Source organism: Crinia signifera, chromosome 2 (assembly GCF_055691185.1).
Source record: "Crinia signifera chromosome 2, ASM5569118v1, whole genome shotgun sequence".
Classification (NCBI taxonomy): domain Eukaryota; kingdom Metazoa; phylum Chordata; class Amphibia; order Anura; family Myobatrachidae; genus Crinia; species Crinia signifera.
The window spans coordinates 321,200,281-321,223,680 of NC_139218.1; the positions used below are offsets into that span (position 1 = coordinate 321,200,281).

The 23,400-nt window shown below is 46.7% G+C and overlaps 1 protein-coding gene across 1 annotated transcript; it reads right to left on the reverse strand.

The window, feature by feature from the left end:
• Positions 1–14,206: 14,206 nt before the first annotated feature.
• ZC3H10 (zinc finger CCCH-type containing 10) lies at positions 14,207–19,262 on the reverse strand. The gene is made up of 2 exons (XM_083169170.1): positions 19,104–19,262; positions 14,207–16,506 (listed from the first exon to the last, which is right to left on the reverse strand). Exon 2 carries the CDS (start codon positions 16,425–16,427, stop codon positions 15,201–15,203), a length of 1,227 nt encoding a protein of 408 aa, XP_083025296.1. The 5' UTR covers positions 16,428–16,506; positions 19,104–19,262; the 3' UTR covers positions 14,207–15,200.
• Between the last annotated feature and the right edge of the window lie 4,138 nt (positions 19,263–23,400).

Genomic DNA, 23,400 nt, shown 5'->3' on the forward strand with positions numbered 1-23,400 from the left:
TTCTAGTGACATCTTCCCCGATCTTGGAGTTGCCTCTGATGTTGTAGATCCAGGAATGGTACTCAAATTCCCGTTCTCCATAGGCGAGTCCGATGCCATGGACCCATCTAGCGGCAAGGGCGCTTGGAGTTCATTGAACATTTGTGGTGCTCGAGGTCAGTCGAGCCAATTTGATGCCCAAGGCCCGCCGGGTGAGTCTGTTGATACTCCTAACACTCCATACTTCGATGGAGATTTGGCCCAGCTCCGACCAATTGCTCAACAATTCCTCTCAAAAATGGACTTCACACCTGATATGAAGATAACCCCTACTTCTGCTGTCCATTATCTCCTGTCACGCTTTAGAGGAAGAGCTTTGGAGTGGGTTAAACCTCTCATAGAGGCTGACGATCCCATCCTAAGGGATCTTCCGGTTTTTCTAAAAACCGTGCGGAAAATGTTCGGCCCAAAGGCCGTAGCCCCGAGTGGGGGCCCAAAGGCCGTAGCCCCGAGTGGGGGCCCAAAGGCCGTAGCCCTAGAAGGTGGGCAAGTCTGTTTTGCCCCAGAAGGTGGGCAAGTCTGTCTCGCCCCGGAAGGTGGGCAAGTCTGTCTCGCCCCGGAAGGTGGGCAAGTCTGTCTCGCCCCGGAAGGTGGGCAAGTCTGTCTCGCCCCGGAAGGTGGGCAAGTCTGTTTCGTCCCGGAAGGGGACTCTGTCTGTCTGGTCCCGGAAGGGGGCTCAATCCATCTAGCCTCAAGTGGTATTATAGAAGCTGTGTCCCCGGAAAGGGTGGCCATATCCTTGTCTGAGGTCCCAAAGACCACAGCCTCAGCAAGGGTCTTGAGGGCCGCAAACCCAGTGAGCATTTCTGTCTTGCCAGCTTCTCGGGAGGCTTCAGAAATCTTAGACCCAAAGGTTGTTGTTCCCATAGAGAATTCCAGTTCTGAGGTCCCAGAGGTGGATGTCCCTACGTCCATCGTGTTTGATAGAGATCTTGCCCATTTTATTGCCCTGGTTGGACACTATGTTTCCCTGTTTGAATCTGGACCATCTTCAGGGGTCACTTGGGCTAACATTGTAGACCTCATCATTTCTGCCTTTAGGGGTAGACCTCAGACATGGGCCTACGAGTGGATCAATTCTGGTGACCCTTGTATCCGAGATCTATCTTCTTTTTGTGATGCTGTTATTAAGAAATTCAGTCCCAAGAGGAAGGTTGAGGCTTCACCAGCTCCTGGAGATGTGGGTCTCCAACATTAGCCAGAGATATGAGGTCCCGGCGTTGGGAAATTCCCAACCAATCCATTGCGCTTTTGCCTCACCTTGTAGGTCCACATACAAGAGTCTAGCAGTTGCTCCTGCCATAATGATGGAGGACAAAAGAGTGCCGGCTGAGTTGTCCAGTCAAAAGTCTGAGATTAAAGACTTCCATAAAAATTCCATCTACGGTCAAGGCATTCATTCTTCCTCTTTCCCCATCCCGTCTGTGAAAGAGACGTTCATAATTCCTGACCTTTTTCCTCCTGCCAGCTGTCGTATCACCCAGAGCCCAGGCGAAAACCATAACAACCACATCTTTCCTAACAACCTGATACACAGGTGGGCCGACACCTGCTGTTGTTGGAGAATCTTCTTGACCATATCCTGCAAAGACAGGATCTTGTCCAAAGGAAGGAAAACTCTGTTCTGCGCTGTGTCCAGGATAAGGCCCAGAAAAGTCAGACTCTGGGATGGAACCAACTGTGACTTCTTGAAGTTTAAAATCCAGCCGTGCTGGACAAGAAACTGGCAAGTCTGGAAAGCATCTCTTCTGAGTTGTTCCACCGAAGTTGCCTTCAGTAAGAGGTCCTCCAGATAGGGGATCACTGTGATTCCCTGTCTGCGAAGAGCCTCCACCATACAGGCCATTATCTTCGTGAACACCCGAGGGGCCGAAAAAAGGCCAAATGGCAACCCCTGAAACAGAAAGTGTAGATCCTGGACTGCGAACCTCAGAAACCTTTTGTCTTGTTCCCAAATGGGAACGTGCAAATAGGCGTCTTTTGTGTCGAGAGAAATTAGAAACTCCAATGGCTCCAGATCTGCAATTACCGACCGAATGCATTCCATCTTGAATTTTTGGTACAGAACGTAATTGTTAAGCACCTTCAGATTCAGTATTGGGCGTAGGGATCCGTCCGGTTTTGGTACTACGAATAGGTTTGAATAAAAACCTAGCTTGCGTTGGTTTGGCGGAACCGGGATGATAACCCTGGATTGTAGAAGCTTCTGAATTGCCTTCTGAATTCCCTCTCTCTTTGCAGGCTCCACAGGCAGTCCTGTAGTGAAAAACCGATTTGGTGGTGGGGAAGCGAATTCCAAGGCGTATCTGAAGCCATTGTTCTCGAAATGCCTTTAAACGACCGCCCACCTTGGGGTCCTCCAGGTGAGCTGGAAGCCCGTCATGCCAGGGGCTTGTCTGCTGGCTTGTTCTCGGGACGGCGAGAGGCCGCTGTGGAAGACAAGGCAAAAGAGGACATGGCTCTGCCTCTGGCTGAGGCCGAAGCGCCTCTGGCTTTTCCCCTAAATCTGGAGGTGCCTCGAAAGGACGGGCCAGAGAAAGTCCTCTTAGGAGGAGGCGGAGCTGAGGGAAGAAAGGTGGACTTTCCCCCTGTAGCCTGGGCAATCAAGTTGTCTAGCCCCTGGCCAAACAAAAAAAAAATCACCCCCAAAAGGCAAGGCCTCCACTGCCTTTTTTATTTCGGCTTTGGCCTGCCAAGACCTAAGCCATAAGTTGAGTCTCGCTGAGATAGAAGCTGAGATCTTTGCTGCCAACTCTGCTGAATCCCTGGCTGCTTCCCCTAGGTAAGTAGCAGATGCCTTAATATGTTCCGCTAAAGCAGGGCTAGGCAAAACCGGCCCTCCAGATGTTAGTGAACTACACATCCCAGGATGCCTTGCATTAGTTTTGCTATGTAGCCATGCTGAAACTGATGCAAGGCATGCTGGGATGTGCAGTTCAACATCTGGAGGGCCGGTGTTGCCCAGCCCTGCGCTAAAGGAATTAGTTCTGACCTAGGTAGATTTGATTGAAGTCCCTGGACCAATTCCTCGGCCCATACCTCTACTGCCCTATTAACCCAAGAGCCAACAAGGGCAGGACAGATAAGCACCCCCACAGTGGTGTAAATAGATTTGAGAGTAGCCTACAACCTACGGTCAGAGGGCTACTTCAATGCCACTGCCGTTAGGACGGGCAAAGTCGTCTTTTTAGAAAGACGGGAAATGGGACGTATCCGCTGGGGGAGGAGTTTTCCATGCTTTTAGCAGAGGAGATTCCAACTCCTCAGAAAATGGAAAGGTAATTGAAGACTTTACCTTCCTACTAAACAAGGATACTTGTGCGGGGGAATCAGTCTCCTCAATGTTCAAAGTAATCTTAACTGCGGAGATAAGGGCCTCAATGCCCTGCATATCCCCTCGACTACCTGTATATCAGGGTCTGAATCCTGCAAATAGACATCAGGGTCCACTTGTAAGTGTACCTCCCCCTCAGAGAGGTGGTGTAATAGAGGAGGCAAACCCCTCTTCTTAGGCAAACCTAGTAAAGGTGCCATTTGTTGTGATTTTGGCACCTGGACAGTCTTTACCAGTGAATCCACAGACTGGACCAGAGCCCTGGCCCATGAGGGTTCAGCTGTCAACACAGACGCCATTTGATTATAAAACCTTTCTCTGTCTCTGCGAGACTCCTCCATCTCAGCTGTAAAAGCTGACATAATGGATGCCATGTCCACTGCAGGTGCCTCGGACCGTGTTAGAGTCCCTTCAGCACTGGGTTATTCTATGTAATACTGCTCACACAGATTTACCCCTTTCTAAAAAGCACCTGCGATGTGCTGCTGATGGGTCCGATCCCACAAATTGAACCACCAGCAGGTTCAATCTGTAGGGCCCGACCTGATGTGCACAGGAGCTCGCATCGGGTCGGAGGGGATGTCAAACACATACGAATATGGGCACCTTAAGTCTCGCAGCATGTTGAATTTGCCCCACTGCAGTGCAGCATGGTTTTGCACATTAGAGAAAGATTTAGAAATCCTTACTTAATAACCTCCCTAGTCCCAACACTTTTACCACAAAAAATAGGCTTTTCTCGGTCTTTAGACATGTTCTGCAACTGCAATTAAAAAAAAGCCATGGTCATTTCTACAGAAATAGAACAATGGAGAAAAGACATGTAGTCCGGAGAGCACAGAGGAAAGGGTATATGCAGAGGAGATACTACGGTTGCTTAAATTTCACCCCTGTAATGGAGTATGGAATACCATACAGCTCATGCATGCTCGAAATGTTGCCTGGAATTGGATATGCCCATTAGTGCAGTAGTTTGTATTGAATGAGAAAAAGGGATTTTTGTAAGAACTTACCGTTCGAATCCGTTTCTCTGATGTGGTCCTGGTGACACAGCTCAACATTGGGATGTAGGAGGGTCCGTAGGAGCCAGGCACCTATCCTAAAGCTTTTGGAGGGTAGGCTCCTCCCTTCTGCATCCCAGACTCCTCAGTTCAATCTTTCAAAGACACTGGAATACATTAACTCAGTACAAACGCCTGCACATATTATATGCACAATTTCAAAATGAACTTTTCAACCATATATAACATGAAACATCATGAACACTGGCATACTTACTGAGCGTAAGGGAGGGATCGCTGTGTCACCAGGACCATATCAGAGAAAGGGATTCGAACGGTAAGTTCTTACAAAAATCCCTTTATCTCTTTCAATGGTCCTGGTGACACAGCTTAACATTAACGTTCCAGAGCCGGTCCTTTGGGTGGGTACGCTCAGGTCTGCAGCTCTTATCACTACTCGCCCGAATGATGCGTCCTCCAACGCGAACTCATGGAACCTAAAGAATTTGGCCAACGTATGAACAGATGACCAGTTGGCGGCCCTGCAAACCTGCTCAGCTGTGGCCCCATGTCGAACCGCCCAAGAGGTGACGACCGACCTGGTGGTATGCGCATTAATCCTGGCCGGCACAGGCCTACCAACCTTTGTATATGCAAAGGCAATAACAGAACGCAACCACCTAGCAATGGTCTGCTTAGAAGCAGGCCAACCAATCTTGTACACATCATACAAGACTAGCAAAGTGTCAGTCTTCCTGACACCCTTCACCCTGTCCACATAAATGCACAAGGCGCGCACAACATCCAAATTCCTCAATTTGTACCTCTTTCTTGAACCCTCTGGGGGTTGAAACACAGGTAGAACTATCTCCTGATTTAAATGAAAAAGCAGAGATTACTTTTGGCAAAAATTGGGGTACTGTTCAAAGAACAGCCCTGTCATCATGAAATATAAGGAAAGGAGACTTGCATGACAATGCTCCCAACTCCGATACTCTCTTTGCTGACGCAACTGCCAACAAAAATACAAGCTTCCATGTAAGGAACTTAACGTCAGCCGACCTCAACGGCTCAAAAGGTGCCTTTTGAAGACATTCCAGAACCAGCGATAAATCCCATGGAGCCACTGGTTGTTTGTAGGGAGGTTTCAATCGAGAAACCCCTTGCAGGAAGGTCTGCACCTGCGGTAACAATGCTATCCTTTTCTGGAAATAAATAGACAAGGCCGAAATCTGTAACTTGAGTGACTGAAGGCTTAACCCAGATGAGAAGCCATCCTGCAAAAACTCCAGCAATTTAGACAATCGAAAATCGCGATGTGTGAGACTTCTGCCTTTCACACCACCTAATATAGGTCTTCCAAACCCTATAATAGTTTGCAGAAGACACTGACTTCCTAGCTTTCACCATGGTGTCAACCCCTTGTTCTTCAAGATGGCGGTCTCAACAGCCAAGCCGTCAAATTTAGGCGAGCTGAATCCAGGTGTAAGAACGGCCCTTGGTTTAACAGGTCTGACCTCAGAGGTAGACGCCACGAGTCCACAGACAAACTCTGAAGCCTCGAGTACCAGGACCTCCTTGGCCAATCTGGGGCCACTAGAATCACCGGAATTCCTTGGGACTGGACTTTTTTCAATACTCTCGCCAGCATTGGAAACGGCGGGAAGACATAAAGCAGATTCCCCTCCCAGGGGATGGTCATGGCATCCACTACTTCGGCTCATGGATCTCTCGTCCTGGCATAGAACCTGGGCACCTGATGATTGAACCTTGATGCCATCAGGTCCACATCCGGAGTTCCCCACTTCAATGTAATCTGAAGAAATACCTGTGGGTTCAGGCTCCATTCCCCTTCCAGCAGCTCCTCCCTGCTCATGAAATCGGCCTCGATATTCTCCACCCCTTGGATGAATATCGCTGACAACGCTGGAACATTCAGCTCCGCCCACAGAAAAATCCAGGAAACCTCCCACATGGCAAGCTTGCTGCGTGTGCCTCCCTGATGATTCAAGTACGCCACAGCCGTGGCGTTGTCGGTCTGAATCCTGAAAGGAAGACCCTGCAATCTTTCTCCTGCCAGAGATATCACCTTCCACACAGCCCGCAATTCCAGGATATTGATCGGCAAGGCAGACTCCTCCGAGGTCCATAAGCCCTGCAGGCGCAGGTCCAAAACCACTGCCCCCCAGCCCCTGAGACTGGCGTCGGTAGTGACTACCAGCCAGTCCCAGGACTGCAGAGACCGACCCCACTGAAGGGAATCCACCTCCATCCACCATTGCAGGGAAGAACGTGTTTCTGGAGACAACACTATGTGCTCTAACTTCATGGTCTGAGTATTCCCTGACCAAGAAGTCAGGATGTTCCACTGGAACACTCGAGAGTGGAACCTGGTGAACTGTAACATCTCGAAAGACGCCACCATCTTCCCCAACAGTTTGAGACACCTCCAAACCGATGGGCTCTGAGACCCGAGGATCTCCCGAACCAAGGAGGCCAGGTCCCTGGCCTTTGTCTCTGGTAGGAATACCCGATGTAGATGGGTATCCATTACAACTCCTAGGAACTGGAGTCTCTGTGACGGCACCAACTGAGACTTTTGTAAATTTAAAAGCCAACCGTGAGCCTGCAAAAATTGATGGCTTCTGCCAAGTGACTCTGCAACCTTTCCGCCGACTCTGCTTTGAACAGCAGGTCGTCCAAATACGGAATCACAGTGATTCCCCTCAGTCGGAGGACCGCCGCCATTACTGACATTATTTTGGTGAATACCCTTGGCGCTGTAGCCAGACCGAAGGGCAACGCCTGGAATTGCAAATGCAGGTCTCCTATCGCAAACCTCAAGAGAGCCTGATGTTCCGGATGGATAGGCACATGAAGATATGCATTCTGGACATCCACGGACGCCAAAAATTCTCCCTGGTCCAGGCTTAGCAGCACAGACCGTAGAGATTCCATTTTGAAATGGTCTACCCACAGATGGAGATTCAAGGATTTTAGATTTAGGATTGGTCTGAAAGACCCGTCTGGCTTGGGCACCAAAAACAGAGTGGAATAAAAACCTTTCTTCCACTCCACTCGAGGGACCGGGATCACCACACCTTTCTCTAAGAGAGATTGAGCCGCCCCCAAAAGAGCAGCACGGAGCCGAGACTCCTTTGGCAGTGGTGTAGCAATGATTCTTCTCAGAGGAAGACCTTTGAAGGGAATTTTGTAACCCTGGGATACAATGTCTAGCACCCAGGAATCCCGGTCCAACAATGCCCACGCGTCCCTGAACCATCTCAGGCGCCCCCCACCTTGACCACCGCTGGGATATTCCCCAGGTAGTCATGCGGAGGGCTTGTCCTCTCCTTTGGTGCCCGGTTTCTTATGAAAGGAACCGAATTTAGACTTTGGGGCCTTGCCCCTGGAGGACTGAAACTTTCCCCTAAAAGACTGTCCTCGAAAGGACGCACCCCCTCTAGGGGAGGGCCGAAAGGACGGCCTAAAAGCAGAAAACCTTGAGGCCTGCTTAGCTGCAGGAGCCGGCAGGAAAGTACTTTTGCCTCCCGTGGCCTGCTTAATAATCTCTTCCAGCTCTGAACCAAACAACAGCTTTCCTTTAAAAGCTAATGCCTCTAAGGCCTTTTTTGATTCGTTATCCGCCTCCCAGGCTTTAAGCCAAAGCACTCTCCTGGCATTGACGGACACTGTGGAAACTCTGGAAGCCATTTTGAGAGCTTCCTCCTCAGCCTCAAGCACATACTCCGCAGCTGCTTTAAGCTTCTCAGCAAGCAACAACACACATGGATCAGCATGTAAAATTGTACACAGGTCATTGGCCCACACAATCATGGCCTTAGAGACCCAGGCTGATGCTATAAGAGGGCGTAAAGTGTAGCCCACCCCTTCAAATATTGCTTCGAGGTTACCTTCCAGCTTCTTGTCTACGGGGTCCCCCTCCCCTCCCCCTGGACAGGTAGCACAGTGGCTTTAGATAGCCGTGCCACAGAAGCATCTACCACTGGAACTTTTTCCCAGAGGTCTGCATGAGCCTCAGGCATGGGGTATAGACTTAAAAACCTCTTTGGCATCTGCAGCCTTTTATCGGGCGTTTTCCAAGCCCCTTCCAATAAATCCTGTAAACCTTCATCCGCAGGGAAGGTAACAGCTTCCTTACGCTGCCGTTTAAAAACACCTTTTGCAGGAGTTTTATCCTCCACAGACAAATTCAAAGCCTGTTTTACAGCAGTAATCAAATACTCCACCCCTGAGGCCGAGGAATCCTCAGAATCATCACCCTGATCCCAGGGAATGTCTGTATACTCTCCCTCCTCTTCAGCAACAAGCAATGGCACTGAATAAGACCTTTTAGGGGTCCCCACAGTGTCACCATCAAATTTGTCTAACAAATCATTAAACCTGCTGATCCCCTTAGATCCTGGCTTCTTACAGGTCATGCAGGATGCTGCTGCCTGGGTCAGAGGCAAGGAGCCAGAGGACTGCTGAGATGATGACATAGGTCTCGGGGAAGCTACCAACACATCACTCTGCCTGTCGAGCAATTGCACTAAGGCATTCACAGACCTGCCCAGGGCACTGGCCCACGCAGGCTCCGATTGCTCTACCCTCCCTCTGGGGTTCACTTCCCATGGGTCTCACAGCAGCGCAAGTAATACACAAGCCCCCCTGGCCATCTGCTCAGGGACAAATTTCAGTGTACAAACACTGCAAGCACTCAATGCATTAAGGGCTCCCTCCCCCAAAGCCACAGACTGTTGCTCAGACATGAGGTTCTACAAATAACACAGTCACAGCGCACACTGTACAGGAGTTTTATACAGAGCCAAAGTACTCAGTCACTTTTCTGTCTGAAGGCTTCAGAAGTGGGGAAACGATGCCCAGGAAATCCAATCACTCTGCCAGGATCTGTCAGCCAGCTCAGCTCCGCTGCAAGCGTTCCGAATGGCGCCAAAACAGAGTGAGGGAAGAGACCAAGTCCCTGCTGCTGCGGGGTCCGTGGCTTTTGGCGCCAACCACCCCCCAGACAGCCGCTCCCACTGCAGGATCTCCAAGTTCCAGTGTCTCCCCCTCTGCTGGGGACCACTTGGAACATGCCTGTAACACACTGCTGTCCTCTCATATAGGAGCTCAGTGTGTAAGCTCCGCAGAAAATGGCCACCGCCATCACGGAGCACCTGTCCCCCATGATCCCCACCTAGCGTGTAGCCGGTTTCAGAGCGCTCCGGAGCCCAGACAGCTTCTTAATAGAAGCTGTAAGCGCTGCACAGTGAGACCAGACAGCGTCTCCCCTGTGCACAGCGAGCTGACAGGACGCGCTTCTGTCAGCTCCTGCTGCGCTGTCAGTGTGAGAATTCAGGGAGAATCCTCACACTGTGCCTACCTAGCTAGTGTAAAAGTTAATAAAATAAAAAAAAACTCCTAACTAACTCTAATCCTTCGGCTGCTCCAGCAGCCCTTTAGAATAGCACCCACTCCAGTGGGCACCTAACACGAACTGAGGAGTCTGGGATGCAGAAGGGAGGAGCCTACCCTCCAAAAGCTTTAGGATAGGTGCCTGGCTCCTACGGACCCTCCTACATCCCAATGTTGAGCTGTGTCACCAGGACCATTGAAAGAGAAATAAATGTATTTTACATTTTTTATTTAATTTTCAAATGTTGCATCCAATGGGTTACAAATTTAGGGGCTGATTTTATTCAGCAGACTGAATAGTGCCAGGAGTGAGCTACAGGAGCTATTTATAATCAGAACACTGTCAAGAAATGCTAGTCGCGATAACTAGCATTCTCCAACAATGCTTTTTGGATTGTGCTAGGGCACAAATGCTAATTTAGTTGCCAGATTTCTGCTCTCAACTCCAGATCGCTACAAACAGAAATCCACTAGTCGGACTCAGCACTTTACATCTTGATGAATAGAATAGACACCTTACAATGCATTAATGCCAAAGCAAGAAACACAAAGCAATTGTGACATTTATGAAAAGAAAGGGTACTGCTTTCCTAGCACGGCGCCCGTCTCATTGATTGTATGCCTTAAGTTTAAGGTACTTAAGGCATACAATCAACGCAATGGACCCGATTTTTTAATCTCATGGATCTTATGCATCCATGAGATCAAAAATCGTGAGCCCCCCAATAACCATTGTGGTACTTGTGTATTATAGCGGCGCCCATCGCATACCAGAAGGCATGCGATGGTATGCAATGCGATATTGTACAATGTCATACAATTTTTAAATTGTATGACATTGTGTATGGCATACAATGCCATGCGATTAAAAATTGTATAAGCACCCTAATGGGTGCTTACAATGTGAAATGCACCCCCACGCCACCCCCCCCCCCCCCCACTATAAACGTGAACCCAAAGCGTGGCGAGCGGCGGCGGTACGCGTCCTCTGACCTTTTCATAGCCCCACTATCCACGTCGGCGTGGAGTTGAGAATAGAAAGTGTGGAGAGCCACCGAGCCCCGCGAGGGGACACGGATACCTTCACAGGTATCCGCATCCGCTCACCTCACTTTCTATTCTCAACTCCACGCCGACGTGGATAGTGGGGGTATGAAAAGGTCAGAGGACGCGTACCACTGCGCTCGCCACGCTTCGGGTTCACGTTTATAGTGGGGGGGGGGGGGGGGTGGCGTGGGGGTGCATTTCACATTGTAAGCACCCATTAGGGTGCTTATACAATGTTTCATCGCATAGGGGGCAAAAATCGCGTCGCATCGCATGCCATCGGGTGCATGGCATGCGATAAAAACATTGCACGATGTACATCGGGGGCGCCACTATAATACACAAGTACCACCATTGTTAACGCCACCAGCACTATCAACGCCAACCCAAAGCGCAGCGAGGTATCGGCGTCCCCTCGCGGGCTTCACAGGTATTCGCGTCCGCTCGCCACACTTTCTATTCTCAACTCCACGCCGACGTGGATAGTGGGGGTATGAAAAGGTCAGAGGACGCGTACCACTGCGCTCGCCACGCTTCGGGTTCACGTTTATAGTGGGGGGGTGGGTGGCGTGGGGGTGCATTTCACATTGTAAGCACCCATTAGGGTGCTTAAAAGCACCCTTTAGGGTGCTTATACAATGTTTCAGCGCATAGAGGGCAAAAATCACGTCGCATCGCATGCCATCGGGTGCATGGCATGCGATAAAAACATTGCACGATGTACATCGGGGGCGCCACTATAATACACAAATACCACCATTGTTAACGCCACCAGCACTATCAACACCAACCCAAAGCGCGGCGAGCCCGCGAGGGGCAGCAGTACGCGTCCTCCGACCTTTTTTTATACCCCCACTATCCACGTCGGCGCGGAGTTGATTTTATATAGTGTGGCGAGCGCATGCGGACTACTTTACATGTATTCCGCGTGCGCTCGCCACACTATATAAAATCAACTCCACGCTGACGTGGATAGTGGGGGTATGAAAAGGTCGGGCTCGCCACGCATCGTGTTGGCGTCAATAGTGGGGTGGCGTTAACAATGGGGGGGGGGGTCATTTCACCCATGAGGGGGGGTTAGTAATTAAAATTGGGGTTTGGGGGGCTTTTTACATTGATTCCATTGTAAAAATCTCGTCGATTGCATCATCTCATGCATCTTATGCCGCACAAACACATAAGATGCATGAGATATCAGCCCCACACATACAATCTAGATCATGGGCGCCGTGCTAGGAAAGCAGTACCAAAGAAAATTTTCTTGAACTCCAATTTTTTTTTTTTATCAATCTTCATTGGGCATATTGGGGCAGATGTATTAAGCTTTAAAAAGAGAAATGCAAGGATAATAAGGAGATAAATGCCCAGCCAATCACCTGCTAACTGCCAAGTTACAGGCTGTGTTTGAAAATAGTCATTAAGGAGCTGATTGGTTGGACGTTTATCTCTCCTTATCACCCTTGCATTTATCTCTTGTTACATAGAAACATCTGCCCCATTGAGTGATGGGATTTTTAGAATATAGTGAACCCCTAGATCAGTGGTCTCCACACAGAATTAAAATGTGTCTGAATAATGAGTGCACCTTCTGGGTGACCTAGAAAACGTGCACTGTTGGGGGTACTTAAGGACAAGGTTTGAGAACCACTGCCCTAGATATATCGTGCATATGTATAGCTAGATGGAAAAATTGTGTCTTCAACCCAATAGGCCTTATATATGGAAAAACTCCTCTGGAAAAAAAAAAAATCTAGCACCTCTACATGTTGCTCATATAAATTAGACAATGTCAGTATAAAGGAGAACCAGCGGAGTTTGAGGATGTCCATTTGACACAACACGTAAGTAGTAGAATAAGCATGTGGACCACGGAGACATTGGTCTGGGTCAGAGGCTGATACAGACAGTCAGCAGTGGAACCAGCGGAGTTTGAGGATGTCCATTTGACACAACACATTAGTAGAATAAGCATGTGGACCACGGAGACATTGGTCTGGGTCAGAGGCTGATACAGACAGTCAGCAGTGGAACCAGCGGAGTTTGAGGATGTCCATTTGACACAACACATAAGTAGTGGAATAAGCATGTGGACCACGGAGACATTGGTCTGGGTCAGAGGCTGACAGTCAGCAGTGGACAGTGAAAGTCCTAGTGGTGAAACATGGCCCTGAGATGCTGATCTGTATGGCAACTGTATACGTTCGGTAAAGTTATATTTATCTCACCAATCTGCACTATTTTTTATACATACTTGTTATTTGCATTATACTGGATGTAAAAGCAGCATATAAGCCTTTTAGATACATTCCAGATAATTATAGGCTCACCTTGTTTAGCACCAGCCATATTTGCATAATTCCCCTGCAATTTGTAGTCCAGGTATTGTTTTTCTTTTGGCCTATCAGGGTTGTCAAGAATGCCACATTTACTTACAGCATTTTAGATATACTTTCTTTCATGTGGTTGCATTCACATAGCTACTGAAGATAATGTATGCAAACAAATGCAGTTTATGTAACACTAAAATGGAGAATTGAAAGTAATTTCAATTCTTTCTAACAGGGGGATTTTTAAGAGGCCCTAAGCACCAGTGTTTGACCTAAAACATGCAAAAATAATAAATAAAATAAAGAATGGTTTGATTTGCCAAACTGAATGTCTTCTGATGTTCTGCTGTCGCTGCGGTAAAATTGTCTGGAAGAGTGAACCCCTGTCCTAGGACATTTAGTTTCACCACTTTATTCCTAAAAAGTAGAAGGCTGGGGGAAGATACATGAATATTATATTTTCACATTCCATTGAACTCAAGCCAAAAAAAAAAAAAAAGATCACAAGACAGTGAAAGCGGTGTTTTTTTGTGTTTTTAATTTAATAATGCACCAAGAAGTGGGGTCTCAGGGCCTGTTTTTGAAGTACCCATATAATCTTAATATGTTGTCATAAGCTTTTGTTTGCTAGACCAATATTGACAGTATATTGTTACTGAAAATCACTCAGTGCATCCACACTGATCGCTTTCCCCCCTATCATGTGAATTTTCCCAGGGTAGGCGGCATCCGTAGTAGTAAACTATGGATAGCTATACACCTGCTGTTCATCAGCGCTCACCACTGGGCCATACACACTGGGTGGCTTTTGAGCTGAAAGCAGAGCAAACAGTTTAAGTGAGCTGCCTTCACCTCAAAATTACCCAGTGTTTATGGGCTTTTAGAACAAATACGAAGTCTTTCAGTTGAATCTCTTGTTCTGCTTTTGCAGAGACACCAGTTTCTATTTGGATTCTATTACAACATAAAGCCAGTACTGGATATGAATGATTGAAGAATGGTCCTAAAGAATATAAAGGAAATAACGGAACAGTAGACAGTTTGGTGATGTTTAGAGACTTTATAACAGGAAACAATACATTGTTTTGTGAAACCTCTACACATAGAATCTCAAACACTTTATATCCTACAGCACAATAACATATCGAGTAGTTGAACTTAAAATATATGCAAACAATATCCTGGCTTTCAGCATGCAAGGTGGGGTTTATAAACAGATGTTTTACAGATTTAAAGGAAACAAAAATTAATATTGATAACTCTGCCCTGCTTACAGAAAGATAGAAAAGTTGCAGATCTGATCATAAATTTAACTAGTTCTAGATTGGTCCTTTATCCCCCCCCGCTCTAAAAAAAAAAAAAAAAAAAAAAAACTTAACGACCAATAGCAATCCATTAAAGAGTACTATTGTCAGGGTAGTATTTTAGTAATGTCAGAGAACAAAAATTTAAAAAAAGGAACTAAAAATGAATTTGCTCTTCGAGAAGTCAATGGGCTGTGGACTTTAATGTTAGCAACAATCTAAATAAGACCAAAAAAAAAAAAAAAAAACCCAAAACAGACTGTAAAAACCTTGTCAGAAAGCCCACATTGCAACTACACTGAGCAATCTGGCTTACAAACTAATTTATTTGGGTGGAAAGCTTTAGAAAGCATTTATTCATTTTGCATACATGTTATAAACTGAAAATCTGCAGGACAACTGTATTTTTATTACACTAAGTATTCGATAATTCTGCATGAGCAGTGCGCTAGAAGAGCACAAATTCGTTTTTTGGATTGTGTATTGCAAGAGAAATGTATATGATTAACTTAAAACTATTACAGAAATCTAATGCCTTAAAACCTAACATATGATTTTGAATGTAAGTACATTACACATTTTTCTTGGTAGTTATTTCAATCACTACAACACAGACAGTTGAACTTATTTTCCCCACCAGCAAAATAGATCTTAAAGAAGTTTCCCCTTTAACATGAGAACCATAGCTTTTGGGCTCATCAGAAAACAAGCAAAGGGATTCCGAAAGACATTAGTGAGGCATGGCTGTTATGCGCATGCTCTGCGAAGCAATGGGATATGTAACCATAGGCGTAGTGGCATGGCTCATGGTGATGCCAGGCATGGGCTGTGCCATGGAAACAGCTACAGGAGCAACAGACACTGCAACAGGGGCCATGGAGACAGGGGCAGGAGCCATTCCTTGAGCAATGGTTTGCGCCAGCGCAGCAGAAAGTGGAGATATTTCAGGAGCTGCGTTAGACTGGGAAGGAGCAGGTGCACCACCAGAACCCACCAAATCTTGCTGTGTAACCTGACGAGATTGCAATGCCTGACTGCTTAATGTGGTGTGGGTTTGCGCAATGCCATGGTTGTAATTGGTCACTGTCCCCACTGCCTGCTCACTTGTTGGAGCCGTGGTACTCAGGGTGCTAAGTGTAACCACTTTCGCTTGACTACGGAACTGGGCATTTTGGTCGAGTAAGACTTCATTGGTTGCTGCCAGAACAGAGACTTGCTTCTTTAAATCCTCAACACGTTTACGAAGCATGACATTTTCTTCCTCTAGCATACGATATTCGACTGGGGATGCCTGGTAGTACCCATCATAACCCACACGCCTCCTTTTCATAGCAGGATCATCAAAGCGCTCACCATAGCGATAATATGGGGAAGAATAGTAATCTGTTTCTGTACTGCCGTCATAAGCACCATAATCATAACCGCGTGTTGCGACTACACCCATGCCTCCAGTACTCATACCTGCACTCATAACCCCTCCTCGCATATCGCCTGAATAGTCATACTGATAATCATAATCTCTCTGCAAATGGCGAAACTTGCATCTGTCCCCACGCTGGCAATCACCTTTCAGGAAATCGCGGCAGATGGGAATCTCATCCCTACTAGCCAGATCAGTGGGAGACAAGCCAAGACCAACTGCCACACTGTGACGAAGGCGGGCGGGAAGCTCTCCCGTTTTCTTATAGTGTTCTTCATCATCCTTGGTGCCGTGAATAAATCTGCAGTTAATTCGCGAACATTCCTTATTCTGATAGTCATGACAGAAGACAAATTCATTCTTCTGCACCCCTAGATCAGAAACATCATTGGAGTCTGGGTGCTTGAAGCGGCAACGCTTGCCTCGCTTGCATACATTGCGCAGATAGTCACGACACACATAATCCGCTGTTGAAGCAGCTTCCTCACTGCCACTAGCACTGCTGCCGCCATTTGCAAAATTTTCCCTGTTCGGCATTGTTTAGCAGCGCTTGGTTTTAATCCTCAAAGCTTACGCTGCGCCTTAGTATCTGCGCTGCACCAGGCAAAGTAGCGCTCTGCGAAAAAGATGTAAGAGAGAATATTGTATTCAGCAAACAGTTTAGCAACTAACAATTATTTTAAAAATTATTTACAAAACATCTAAATGACCATAAAAGTCAACCATACCAAGGTGCAACCACTTTAAAGAAACAAAATATGCAACAACTGCCTCCACCGCAGTGACAGGACAGACCACCAAGATATGAGGACAACACAAGGGGCTAAGTTATGTACACACTATACAATATCGCTCAGGGAGCAAAATGTAGTGTGTATGGAGAAAGGATTCACCGTGGGTGGGGAGGGGGGCCATATTACTTGTATGCTACAAACATGATAAGATGTGTTTCTTATTCATAATTACTTGCCAATTCACACAGTTTAAACCAGATTCGGTTTATTACATCCACTTTCCAATGGAGATTTTCCATCATCAGTGCAGGATCACAATGGTGCTAGATGCACACTATAAAACTAGATGTAAATCACCTAAGCACTGAATGTCTGCCCTCCTGATACTCGATTTATGGTCAGAGACCACTTTGAATTCTGAGTAATTGCAAAGTTAAGCATATAGAGCAGGCTTTCCCAACCACGGTCCTCAAGGTACACCAACAGTGCAGGTTTTGTAGATATCCAGGCTTGAGCACAGGTGACTTAATTAGTACCTGAGTGATTCTGATTAATCCATCTGTGCTGAAGCCTGGATATCACCGAAGGAGCCCATACATGCTCCGATAGCGGCAGTGCGATGTGTGCTTTGAGGTGCCGAGGTAGCGCGCAACTCATCGCACAGTACAAAAAGTAATGTGTTGCACATACTTTTTGTACTTGCTTTTCATCACAAGGCATGCAATGCAATGTGATGGGTGCTATTTAAGCCCAGAACGCACGCCGGGATCGGAGCATGTATGGGCTCCTTAAAACCTGCACTGTTGGTGTGCCTTGAGGACCGTGGTTGGGAAAGCCTGATATAGAGGATATGGGGCAAGATGCACTAAGCTTCAAAAGTGATAAAGTGGAGTGATAAAAAAAACAACCAATCACCTCCTGCCTAACATTTTTTTCAAGCCAAGCCTGTAAAATGTCAGGTAGGAGCTGATTGGGTGGCTGTTTATCACTCTCAATTTTATCACTTTTGAAGCTTAGTGCATCTGGCCCATAGTCTAAAGCTAGTAGTACATTAGAACAGGCATTCCCAACCACGGTCCTCAAGGCACACCAACAGTGCAGGTTTAATGCTGTGTACACACGGTGAGATTTGACATTAGATTTTGCCTATATAGTGCAGATTGCACTTTTTTTTTTAACCTTGTGAACCCAATGCGCGCTCCCGTGACAAATCGAAACCCAAATAGACAGAGCAGCAATGACTATATAGTGCAAATCTAATGCAGATTGTATGTAAAAAGTACGGAGATAGCACTAGAATCTTAAGTCGAATAGCAAGGGAATCTCACCGTGTGTACACACCATTAGAGATATCCAGGCTTGAGCACAGGTGACTTAATTAGTACCTCAGTTATTTTGATTTAACCATCTGTGCTGAAGCCTGGATATGACTAAAACCTGCACTGTTGGTGTGCCTTGAGGACCGTGGTTGGGAATGCCTGCATTAGAACAATATGAGGTATGAACGCAGTTTCAACGGGTCAAATAACAGATTGTGTGCACATCATGAGGTATTTCAGTGCGATGCACAGTGCTGCAGGTTGAGCATTCCCTCAACTTATCATACATACTGCACCTATGATCAGTCAGGATGACTAGAAGATGATCATATGTTCCCTGATCGATCAATATACACCGTATGCAAGTCATTCTAATGTACACAGTTAAATAGAGATGAGAAAGTTCACACTGGTTTTAGTATAGCATGATAATATGGACAGTATACTCAATCATAGACCAATATACTGGCATGTATGGAGACAATACTGCCTTGGATTGGTGGTGCTCCCAGTCGGTTTATTGTAAAGGATACAATAGAAAGGTAGAACACTTTTTAGCTTTGCCAGAAAAGTGTGAAAGACAAAAAGATGCCTTTTTGGGGGCACTCTTAAAATTATACAAACATTTAAGAGTGCTTCATTTATACACATCTTCATATATCTGTCCTTCACACTTTCCTGGCAAAGCGAGAGAGTGTTCCTTCTTTCTATTGTAAACGTTCTAATGTATGGCCAGTTTAATAGCCTGCGGGTCCCCCCAAACAGTGCGCATCACGTTATAACCTTCCCTCAACGCTTCCTAATTACGGCCCTCAGATTACTGCCCGTCAGGAACATAAAAGGAGGTCACTAAAAGAAGAAGCAGGACTATGCAATATAGCGGTATGCCCCCGGCCAGCCCGGCCCCGTCTGAGGAAGCAGGATGCACACAACACGGCCGGCCGCAGAGGGCGTACGCGGGATTAGGGCGGCAAGGGAGGCTGCGCTGCTGCACCCGGTGGCACAGTAGACTCTGGAGTGTGCGTTACTAGAGATGGAGACGCTAGAGGCGTGCCGCGGCCTAGTCCCGCACTGCGGCGCTGCTGGGAAAGCCTTGGGTGATTGGCGCGGAGGTATATCACCGGTCCCTGGCTGAGCACCATCATGGAGCCCATACATACCAGATCACAACGTACGATCGAACCGTGTCCTCCGCCTGTCGCTGTTACCCGACCGAAAGCACGAAGCTGCAAGAAGAGAGGCCGACGACGCCACAAAGCCTAGTACCAACGTCTCAAGGAACGCTGCCACACCCACTTCCTGCACGGTGTAACCGGAAATACGTAGCTAGTACTTGCTATTGCTGGGCGGGAGCGCCGAGCTCCTGACACTAGAGGGAAAGTTTTACATCCTGTACGTGTCTCCACCATACTGGAGCCGCGCGTAGGTGACGCAGTGTTGTTTCCCTCTACAATCTATCCAGCAGAGAACGTTATGAAACAGTATAATGGTTATAGTAAACCTGGGCCCAGCGCCGCCATGTTTCCCGCGTGTGGCGACCAGGACCTGCAATGTGTGCGCACAGTGTGTACGTCGTTAAAATTGATCTCATGTAATAAAAAATAAATAAAAAAAGCAAGTTTCAAACTGCAAAGATTATAGAAAATTTATTTTTATGTCAAGATAAACGGCTACTTGAGGACCTGCTTATTTCTATTAAATATCTAAGGGGTGACGTTCCTTATCAGAGCAATGTATCCTGTGTAGATGTAGTGGTTGGACTGCAGTGCATTGGGTGACTTACAGCATAGTAATTGTACAATATGTAATGTACATTTTTATTACATTACATATTGGGCCAGATTCTCTAAGCTTCAAAAGTGATAAAATAGAGAGTGATAAACAGCCAGCCAATCAGCTCCTGTCTGGCATTTTTCAAACAGTCTGTGACATGTCAGGTAGGAGCTGATTGGCTGGCTGTTTATCACTCTATTTTATCACTTTTGAAGCTTAAGAGGATCTGGCCCATTGAATGTATTTTTTATTTTATTGCAAACACCCCCCTATAATTATTCACTATGCAATGGATGTATTAAAAATCAGCTGTTACTGCTGAGCACAGTGGGCTATAATAGCATTTGCACTTTGATAATACATTGCATCCTAATAGATTGTAAGCTTGCAGCAGGGCCCTCTAACCTCCAAGTCTGTCTGTTACCCAGTTTGTTTTATCACTATCTACTATTTTAAAGCGCAACGGAATCTGCTGCGCTATATAAGAAACTGCAAATAAATAATAAATAAATAATTGCAAGTATCAAATGGGTATTTCTTTTATAATTAACTGCCTGTGATTGTCAGCACTTCCAGTCAATTTTACCAAAGCACCCTCCTGGTGCAGGTGTGGTACAAACCCTCCAACATCTGAGGGTCAGAAATCAGTACACAATCTGAAAGGGGGTGTGACAACTGGGAAAGGGGGCATGGCCAATCCCCCTTTCCTAAACTTTCAATGGTACAGTTGGAGGGTATGTATCACCTTACCTGCCCTGCCCCACGTCTCCCACCCGGCGCCGTTCCTCGTCTGCTGCGCATTGATTCATTGCCCCTGCACACTCTCCACAGTCTGACATTCATCCCACCGCAGCCTATCCCTGAGCAGGGGAGGTGGGCCCGCCGCGTTCACCCGTGGGGCACCTCAGGATTTGTAGTCCTGTTTGGCGGCTCCCCCTCAAGCTCCTGGGGGAACAGACGGTGGTGTCAGATGCTACACCTCCCAGAACTCCCGCGGCCTGTGAGGACAATAGTCGGGCTCTCCTGGCCCGTGGACAATCGACCCGGGCTCCACGGTCACAGCCCTAGACCACCAGGGCTCGGTCATTAGACCTGCTGGGGCAGCACTTGGGCTCTCCTGGGCTGTGGACACTAGGCCCAAGGCTTCCGAGGTCTGAGGCCAATTCAATCGGGTGGAAGGCCCGAAATGCACGATAGGTGGGCATCAAGCCCATGGGAATATGGTAGTTGGGCAGGGCAGCAAGCTCGGGGGTGCCGGCACAGCCACAGTGAAGTTAAGTCTTCATCAAGGCTTTCTTTGTATATTACAGAGAGTGTATTTTTGGTGTGGATTTCTTGGTTTGCATTTGCACTGTGTTTTAACCCATGCCATTGTATGTAGCCTGTGGGTCATTGGTTATTTGTGCTTTATTCTAGGTGCCGGTACTAGGACCCCCAACCATTCAGGGAAGGAGTATACATCCGGTGAGAATGATTCATGCTGTGTTGTGCAAATCCCGCACCCCTTTTCCCTGGGTGTTTTTGTTTAGGTTGCACCCACTGTCCAGATCCAGTTGAGGAGGGAGTGAAACACCAGGACCATTGTCGGCCCGAAGGTGAGAGATGGAGGACGGCGATGTGATCAGTGTGTAGCACTACCCCAGATGCTCTTACACTGATAGTGCAGATTCCAGTCCATGCTTCCAGTGTTTCTTCTGCAGTCCTGCTGCTCCTGGGTGGACAGACCATCATCACTTCGGAAAAGGGAAGGGCATGTGGTTGTGTCACATGGACAAGGGAGCAGGCCCAGGGTGGTTAATGTAAGTTCCCTTTCAGGAATATGGCAGACAAGCAGTCAACAAACAATTAATGGGCACTGCAGTCATGCTTACAGCTATTGAATCGCCCCTCAAAACCTATACAGGTGTCCTCTTGGACCAGGGCCAGAAAAAAATGGTGTAATTTTGAGAAAAACAAACAGCATACTTGCCTACCTGACCCTCTCCATGAGGGAGAAAATGTTCTGTTCCTGGACTTCCCTGGTAATGTATGATTGCCATCACCTGTGGGGAGCTAGGCAATTGATCAGAAAGGTGTTGGCAATCATTCATTAGGTAGGCAAGTATGAGGAAAACAGTTGAGCACACTATATAGTCTTCCTTGCCAGCGGCAGATGCAGGGTTTGGGCTGCAGCACAGTCCGAAATTCAATTAGGGGAACATTACCTCCTGGCAGGCAGTGAGTCTCAGGTGATGATGCAGTGTTTTTTTTTGGGAGGGGGGCAGTTGGTACAAATTGCTGTAAGTTATACCCCTTTCACACTGCACTTGTTAAACGTTATATTGCAGTTTTTTTTTCCATTTTAAAACGTTTAAGGCTGCAGTGGGAAAGCACCAGAGTTCATTTACCGGTTAAAGATAACCAGTATTTCAAAACGTATAAAAAGCAGAGTCCTACACGTTTCAGAGACGTTTTTATGCAGTGAGAATGGCTCTGAAACAGTATTTCATAAAAACAACAGACTACAGACCTGTCATAGGCTGTCCCCTGCATTGTGTCTTGAAACGTGTTCAGGAGATTAAACGGGTTGATTGAGGTGAATGGTACTTAAACGGTATTCTACTGCAGTGCGAAGGATCAGACCCGTTTTAAATACCGTTTAAAAATTCCAGTTTTTAAAACGTTTAGGCAATGTGAAAATGGTATTAATGTGGGCCTAATTCAGAGGTGTGCTTAATGTCAATGCAGTGAAGTGTTTTGTTACTACACATGTCACAGCCTCACTGCATAAACACACTGATCGTTTTGCAATCCTGCACGGAGAAAGATTTATTCGCAAACTGAGTAACAAGTAGTCAGTATAAGTTGCTGTTAGCGGGACGGTCTTTAAAAAAAACAAAAAAAAAACATGCAGACATGTCAATATTGTATTCAGGGCATGTGTTGCATCAGTCACTGTGAAGTTGTTTGCAGCAAGAGAGAGCCAGGCATCTTACATGACATACCTATTCTTAAGGTGCCCATACACAGTTTTTTGCTTGCAATGCACACTCCCACACACATCGCAAAGTACAAAAAGTATGTACAGCAAATACTTTCTGAACTATATCGCATCTAATCAAAACACAATACGCATGCATTTGAACTAGATGCGATCTAGTTAAAAATGCACAAAATACATTGCACCATATGTGGGCACCTTGATACAGTAGATAGATCGTTTCCATTTTTGTATGCGAGACACTAGGAGTGAGCAACTCTGTATAAAAGACAGCTGTGGCGCTATTAGCATATTAGTTCGCTACAAATGAAATTTAAAAATCCACATCTTGTATCATAGCAAAATGTACAAAGGCCCAATTTGGTGAAAGCCTTTCTTCTATCGATATCCTTTTTTGTGTTCAGCACATCTTCAATGCTCCTCCAATTTCAGAATCTGGTTTCTTATTTATATCATAGCTGTATTCAATTTTACTTATAGTGTTCTAGACCTGGGGTAGCCAACCCTAGTCCTCGAGAGCTACCAACAGTGCATGTTTTGCAGGTCTCCTCACAGAATCACGAGTGAGCTAATTAGCTCCATCTGTGTATCTTTTAAAATGTGTCAGTGATTAATGAGTGCAGCAGCTAGGTTGTCTGGAAAATGAACTGTTGGTAGCTCTCGAGGGCTAGGGTTGGCTACCACTGTTCTAGACACTAATGCTT